Here is a 7,500-nt window from a genome sequence, read left to right on the forward strand (position 1 = left end):
TCCCCCTCCTTCCTCCTCCCTTCCCTCTTCTCTCCCTCCTCCCTCCCTCCTCCACACTTACGTCGAACGAAGAGCCGACTGCATCGCATCCTTACCCGCTCCTCCTCCTTCTCTCCTTCCCTCCCTCCCTCCCCTCCCTCCCTCCCTTCTTCCTCCCTCCCTCCCCTCCCTCCCTCCCTCCCTCCTTCCCTCCCTCCCCCCTCCCTCCCTCCCTCCACTCCCCACTTACGTCGAACGAAGAGCTGGATCGCATCGCATCCTTACCCGCTCCTCCTCCTTCTCTTCTCCTTCCCCCTCTCCCTCCCTCCCTCCCTCCCTCCCTCCTCCCTCCCTCCCTCTCTCCTCCCTCCCTCCCTCTCTCCCTCCCTTCCCTCCTCTCCCCCTCCTTCCCTCCCTTCTCCCTCATTCCTCCCTCCTTCCTCCTTCCTCCTTCTCTCCTCCCTCCCTCTCTCCTCCATCACCCCCCACTTACGTCGAACGAAGAGCTGGATCGCATCGCATCCTTACCCGCTCCTCCTCCTTCTCTCCCTCCTTCCCTCCCTCCCTCCCTCCCTCCCTCATTCCCTCCCTCATTCCCTCCCTCCTTCCTCCCTCCCTCCTCCCTCCCTTCCTCCTTTCCTCCCTCCCTCCACTCCCCACTTACGTCGAACGAAGAGCTGGATGGCATTGCTCCTGGCAGTTCCCTCGGTGTTGTGGGCCGTGCAGGTGTACGACCCCGCGTCCTCCGTCGATACCCTGGGGACGACCACGCTCATGTTACCGACGACGACCCCAGGACGCGAGCCGGGGGTCAGCGGGAGGCCCTGGGGGTGGGGAGGGAGGCGGGGGTGAGATGTGGGGAGGGAGGTGGGGGTGAGATGAGGTGTGGGGACGGAGGTGGGGGTATTGGATGAGGGAGGGAGGGGGAAAATTAGGAGATGGGGGGGGAGAAAGGGAATGGGAGGAATGATGGGTGGAGAGGGAGAGAGAGAAAGGAGAGATAGAAAGAAAGAGAGAGAAAGAGAGAGAGAGAAGCACGGAGGAGCCGGAACAAAGTGAGAGGAAAAAATGTGTATGGAAGGGAGAGAAAAAAAAATATGAGAAAGAAGAATGTAAGGAAGAATAAAAATGAGAAACTGAGAATGGAGGAATAGATGAGTGTGGAGAAATGTAAGATAGAGAAAGTGGAATATACAATTAAGGAATAACGTACAAGACAAGAATGGTTAGAAGAAAACAGAAGAAAAGTAAGAAATTATGAGAGACCAAATAAAGGTGTGGAGAAATACGATTCAAAGATGAAAGTGAAAAGGAATGAAATAGGAATAGAGAATAAAAAGAGGAATGCAAAACTGAGAATTCAGAAAGGCGAGAATACAAGAACAATAACTGAGAGAAGATCCAAATAGAATAGAAAAAAAATCTAGACTAAGAAGAATCCGTGATAAAAGAGGAAAAAAGATGAGACGTGATAAAAGTGGAAACAGAGTATATAAAAAATATTTCGATACTAAAATGGAAACCTGCTTCAGCGATTGCATGAATATCAGGTCGTTGATATTCATTGCCAAAAGAAATACAAATAACAATCATATATTGCCTGATAATGACGATGATGAGGGGGAAAGGAAGAGGAAGAATAGGTGGAAGAGGAGGAGGAAGAAGAAGAAGAGGAGGAGGAGAAGGAGAGGGAAAAAGAGAGAGAGAGGAAGAGAAGGGGAACGAGAAGGAGACGGACAAGGACAAAGAGGAAGAGGAGAAAGAGAGGAAGAGGAGGAAAGAAAGGAGGAGGAGAGGGAAATAGAGGAAGAGAAGGAGGGGAAAAGAAAAGGAGGAGAAGGAAAAAGACGAAGAGCAGAAGAAGAAGGGAGGAAAAGGAAAAGAGAGGAGAAGGAAAAAGAAGGAGAAAAGGAGGGGAAAGAAAAGGATGACAAGATGGTAAAAGAGGGAGAGGAAGAGGAAAAGAAGGAGGGAAAAGAAAAGGAGCGGAAGGAAAAAGAGGAAGAGAAGGAGGAAAAAGAAAAGGAAGAGGAGAAGGAAAAAGAGGAAGATGAAGAAGAAGAAAATGATGAGAAGAAAAGAAAGGGGAGAAGAAGTAAACAATGAAAACCGCCCAATTCCACGCCCACCAGCAACGACTTCCTCCCAGCACTCACCTCATGATACCAAGTAATGTGGTGCGCGGGCGGGTTGGCTCTCACGTGGCACTGCAACACCACGCCCGTGCCTATCGAGACGCCCATGTCCTCAAGGTCCACCTCTTCCCCCTCCGGCCCTCTCTCTCCCTCCTCCTCGAACCCGGCGGAGGGGGAGTTGGGAAAATCGAATTGCTTCTGTTTCCTCTTCTTCTCCTTCTCTTTGTCCTTCCCTTTCTTCTTCTTCTCGATGGCCTCGGAGGGCGTGAAGGGGACGACTTTGGGCCGGTCGTGCTGGTCGTCCTCGGAGCTCGAGGAGGAGGGCGGGGAGGAGGAGCTGTTGATGGTGATCGTCTGGAGCTCGAGTTGCACCTCAGGTTTGTCTGTTGGGGAGAGGGGGGGAGGGCTGATGATGTTTCTTTCTTATTATGATTTCTCTCTCTGCCTGTCTGTCTGTTTGTCTGCCTGTTTCTCTCTCTCTCTCTCTCTCTCTCTCTCTCTCTCTCTCTCTCTCTCTCTCTCTCTCTCTCTCTCTCTCTCTCTCTCTCTCTCTCACACACACACACATTGTCCTTCCCTCCCACCCTTGCTTTCTCACTCTCACCCCCTCTCTCTCGCTCTCTCTTTCTCTATATATCTATCTGTGTGTATACATATATACATATACATATACATATACCTACACACACACACACACACAGATATATACATATATATATATATATATATATATATATATATATATATATATATATATATATATATATATATATATATATATATATATATATATATATATTTATATATTTATTTATTTATTTATACATATATCTACATTCATCCACGTCTTTCCTCTATCACTACTTACACATAATCCGCAGAGGCACGGAATCTACCATGGACCAGGACGACGGGAGGGCGTGGGTAGAGAGAACGCCCCCGTGGTCGGGCGGGCGGGCGGTGCATGTGATGTGGGCGCCCACGTGGGAGGGCGAGGGCGTGTATCTTAGGCGGCTGACAGTCACGCCCTCGGAATCTGTCTGCAAAGAGGATTTTTATGGAGGTGATTACAGTAGTAGGGGCTCTAGTAATTGCAGAAGAGTGAGTTTAGCGTTTATAGTAGCTATAGTGCTTGTAATAGTGGCAGTAGTGGTTGCAGTAGAGCGACTGAACACTCTGATATGAATTTAGAATAACATTTGAATATAATATTATCAGGTACAAACGAACCGTCGCTCATCCCAGAGCGGCAATTTCAAAAACACTTAATTTTCAGATATCAGTAAAAACGCATTCGCTTAGGCGCGTCTGTGAATGTCTGTCCTTCTGTGCCTGTGTGTATATGCTGTCATGTGCCTGTGCGTGTATGCTGTCATGTGCCTGTGCGTGTATGCTGTCATGTGCCTGTGCGCGTATGCTGTCATGTGCCTGTGCGTGTATGCTGTCATGTGCCTGTGCGTGTATGCTGTCATGTGCCTGTGCGTGTATGCTGTCATGTGCCTGTGCGTGTATGCTGTCATGTGCCTGTGCGTAAGCAAGGTCATGTGCCTGTGCGTGTATGCTGTCATGTGCCTGTGCGTGTAAGGTCATGTGCCTGTGCGCGTATGCTGTCATGTGCCTGTGCGTGTGCTGTCGTGCCTGTGCGTGTATAAGCATATGTGCCTGTGCGTGTATGCTGTCATGTGCCTGTGCGTGTATGCTGTCATGTGCCTGTGCGTGTATGCTGTCATGTGCCTGTGCGTGTATGCTGTCATGTGCCTGTGCGTGTATGCTGTCATGTGCCTGTGCGTGTATGCTGTCATGTGCCTGTGCGTGTATGCTGTCATGTGCCTGTGCGTGTATGCTGTCATGTGCCTGTGCGTGTATGCTGTCATGTGCCTGTGCGTGTATGCTGTCATGTGCCTGTGCGTGTATGCTGTCATGTGCCTGTGCGTGTATGCTGTCATGTGCCTGTGCGTGTATGCTGTCATGTGCCTGTACTCACCGACGACTGCGCGCGCCCAGGCACTTCGCCGGCGACGGACCAGGAGAGCACGGGCGGCGGCTGCGCTCCGACGCTCTGGCACTCGACGGTGTACGTGTCCCCGGCCGACATGAGCTGGTCCGCGCCGAGGACACGCACGTACTGGGGCGGGGCTGGAAGGGCAGAGGTCAGTGACAACTGTGATAACGATGACCATAATGTGACTTCGTTGTGAATTCTCTAACTTGAAGGAAATGGGGTAACAAGAAAAAAAATAAAAATTTCCAAGGAGCAGTAGCCAAAACGGGAAACGAACGACACGCACACATGACCTGGATCATGACGGGCCTCCTCAGGGGCGGGACGAGGTGCGTGTTGGACACCTGGCACACGATGGGCACCTGGGCATCCTCCGGCCTCACTCTCACTGCCACGCCGTTGGTGATGAGGCCGTCCTCTCCTTCGCTGACGTCGCCAAGGAGCTTCTGTCCGCCGCGCCACCAGGTCACGGTCGGCGGGGGGCGCCCTGGCCAACAGAGGGGTCGTTAGGTGCTCGTGAATGAAGAGAAAATGGATGTTGGTTCAGTCTAAGGCAGACTTAAGGAACTTTTAGATAGGCGGATTTGAAAATCTTTTGAGATACTGATATTCGCAGAATGTTGATCGTTACCGAGATTATACAAACTGCCAACGAGGCACATGGTCTTAGACGAAGAAGCTTAACCACGTCCAAAGTACATGAGTCCAACGAATCAACCAGTATTTGGAAGGCTGAACCTTCCAATATGTATTCTAAAAACTGAAGACTGCACACAGGCTCTTTCTATCGGCAAATATCTTCATTTTTATGCAAATAAGGGGGATAAATTGCCCACTTTTTCTACATGAATCAAGTGCACCCTTGGAACCCACGAACCTCCTGACGCAGAGCAGCGGAGGGACAGCTCAGTGTCGACTTCCACGACGACTGCCGGAGAGTCAGCGGTTGTCTGCAGCTTCCGGCCGGCCACCCACACCTCGACCACAGGAGCGGTGGGCGGTGCTGTGAGAGCAGGACAAAGTGTATGTGTATATGTGTATATATATACATATATGAATATATATATATATATATATATATATATATATATATATATATATATGTGTATATATGTGTGTGTGTGTGTGTGTGTGTGTGTGTGTGTGTGCGTGTGTGTGTGTGTGTTTGAGTGTTAACTGCTACATGATTTTTTTTTTTTTTTTAGGATTCCATTGTTATTTATAAGAACTGGCCAGTTTGATAGTAAAATCTAAATTATTGCAAACTTTTGGAAACGCAATTTCAAAATCGCGAACGCGTAGTATTTCGAAATCTTTGCACAGGCACACAGTAAGTTTCGAAAGACGACTCAGAAGACCATATCCATCTACAAACAGACAATGAAGAAGACCAGCCTCCTTCCCAAACTCCATCTGGAATTTCAATACCAGTAAAACAGAGACGAACTGATAGGATAATGAACGAATTTGAAACTAGATGCAAATAGACTATCACCCAAGATGCAAAATCATGAACAACTGGCACAACAACAATAATATCGCTTAATACATGAACGGTTTTACAGTAAAGAAAGCTATCTTTCATTCAGTTCGGGACTAAAGCTGTGACGTAACAGCTGTTTCCTTGCTGTGTCAGTGTCCTGGACGGCATCTGCACATCCGTTCTTGGGATTAAGACAATTTCAGTAAACAAGTTGAAAGCATCTTGGCGTGACATACAACATGAGCGTTTTTTTTTTTTTTTTTTTTTTTTTGCGCTGTTTGTTTTGTCCGTTCTGTGTGTGTGTGTTTTGTTTCTGGTTAACATGTGTGTTCACTGTGTATACTATGCATTAATGTATACTGCAGACATGATCACAGGAATACGTACACTAACACACACGCCCACGCACAACACTCAACACACATGCTCACAAATTCACACACACGCCCACAAACCTACCGACTAATACACATACGCCCACAAACCCACCCACCCACGCCCACAAACCCACACAGACGCAGACGAGCGAGACACGCCAGCCACCCACCTATGACCTTGAGGCGGGTGTGTGTGTTGACGGACCTCCCTCGGCGGAAGTCCACGCGGCACCTGTAGAGGCCGGCGTCTGTCTCGTGGACGTGGGCGATGGTGAGGAAGGCGAGCTGCGGGCGTGCTAAGGGCGTGGCCGGGAGAGTGAGGTTGAGGGCGCCGCCGAGGGCACGTCGGGGGGCCCAGTGGCGCTCGTTCCCGGGGGTGCGTCCGTCGTAGCTGCGAAGGAGAGGGTGTGAAGCGGTCACACTGGTCGTCTCTGTCCTGGGATCGGCCAGCTGACCTGACTTCGGGGAGGCTGTCTAGGGATCCCAGGCTAGAGAAGACTAGTGTGACCTTGGCTTAAGGGAAGGGAGGAAGGACGAGATTATAGAGCGGGAGACAGGAAAAAAAGTAATTAGTAATTTATTCATGTAATCTCTAATCTTTCCCTCCTGCTATCCGTCTATCTATCTCACCTAACCATATATTCGTTTGCCTAATTAGTTTCCTCAATACCGAACCTGATTTCCTCCAATAAGCATTCCTCTTAAAATGATGCCTTTTAACATTTCGATGCAACGGAACGCAGAACACCCAGAGTCCACACACGTCTCATGTCATAGGATGATACTCATAAAAGTACCAAATTATGTTTTTATATTTTTATAACACCTATTCGACCAATATTGTTGTTAAAATGTAATGTTTTTTCTCAACAAAACTTTTATACCGTATTTTACAAGCAGACAGAGATGAAGCTGGATCAGTGAAAAAACAATAACAAGAAGCTGTCAAGAATAAATTTACATAATTTATTATCGCATCTGGTGTGTCACATGAGCTTTGTCATCCTGATTATTAATATCTCTACTGAACGGAGCCTCTTGAGAATATATTATAGAGAAGGATTCGTTGACCGTCTTAGCCTCACTACAAACAGGGATGCTGTTCATCGTATCGCTGCAGTATACCAGGAGCGTAAATTAAGCACAGTAAGTCAGGCATTTAAAACGTGCATGACTGACAAAGATCTTGTGAATTCCTTGGATGTTTTTTCTCATTTGAAAGGGTTATTTTTTGTTACTAAGCTGCTCTGACTTTGTTCTAGCTTGTCCTGTCTCTCTCTCTATCTATCTATTTATCCATCTATCTATCTATCTATCTCTCATTCTCTCATTCTCTCTGTCTGTCTGCCTGTCTCTTCTTTCTCTCTCTCTCTATATATATATCTATCTCTCATTCTCTCATTCTCTCTGTCTGTGTCTCTGTCTCCTCTCTCTCTCTCTCTCTCTCTCTCTCTCTCTCTCTCTCTCTCTCTCTCTCTCTCTCTCTCTCTCTCTCTCTTTCTCTCTCTCTCTCTCTCTCTCTCT

At 48.1% G+C, this 7,500-nt stretch overlaps 1 protein-coding gene across 1 annotated transcript in view; it reads right to left on the bottom strand.

Annotated features, from left to right (window-relative positions):
• Positions 1 to 7,500, bottom strand: part of LOC113826951 (uncharacterized) — a 44,348-nt gene that overhangs the window by 6,880 nt on the left and 29,968 nt on the right. The window contains exons 3-9 of the mRNA XM_070140185.1: positions 6,147 to 6,367; positions 4,994 to 5,119; positions 4,403 to 4,603; positions 4,099 to 4,250; positions 2,983 to 3,154; positions 2,136 to 2,497; positions 644 to 803 (exon numbers count right to left, since the gene is read on the bottom strand). Coding sequence (XP_069996286.1) covers positions 644 to 803; positions 2,136 to 2,497; positions 2,983 to 3,154; positions 4,099 to 4,250; positions 4,403 to 4,603; positions 4,994 to 5,119; positions 6,147 to 6,367 — 1,394 coding nt within the window. The remainder of the gene's footprint in view (positions 1 to 643; positions 804 to 2,135; positions 2,498 to 2,982; positions 3,155 to 4,098; positions 4,251 to 4,402; positions 4,604 to 4,993; positions 5,120 to 6,146; positions 6,368 to 7,500) is intronic.

Source organism: Penaeus vannamei, chromosome 26 (assembly GCF_042767895.1).
Source record: "Penaeus vannamei isolate JL-2024 chromosome 26, ASM4276789v1, whole genome shotgun sequence".
Taxonomy (NCBI): domain Eukaryota; kingdom Metazoa; phylum Arthropoda; class Malacostraca; order Decapoda; family Penaeidae; genus Penaeus; species Penaeus vannamei.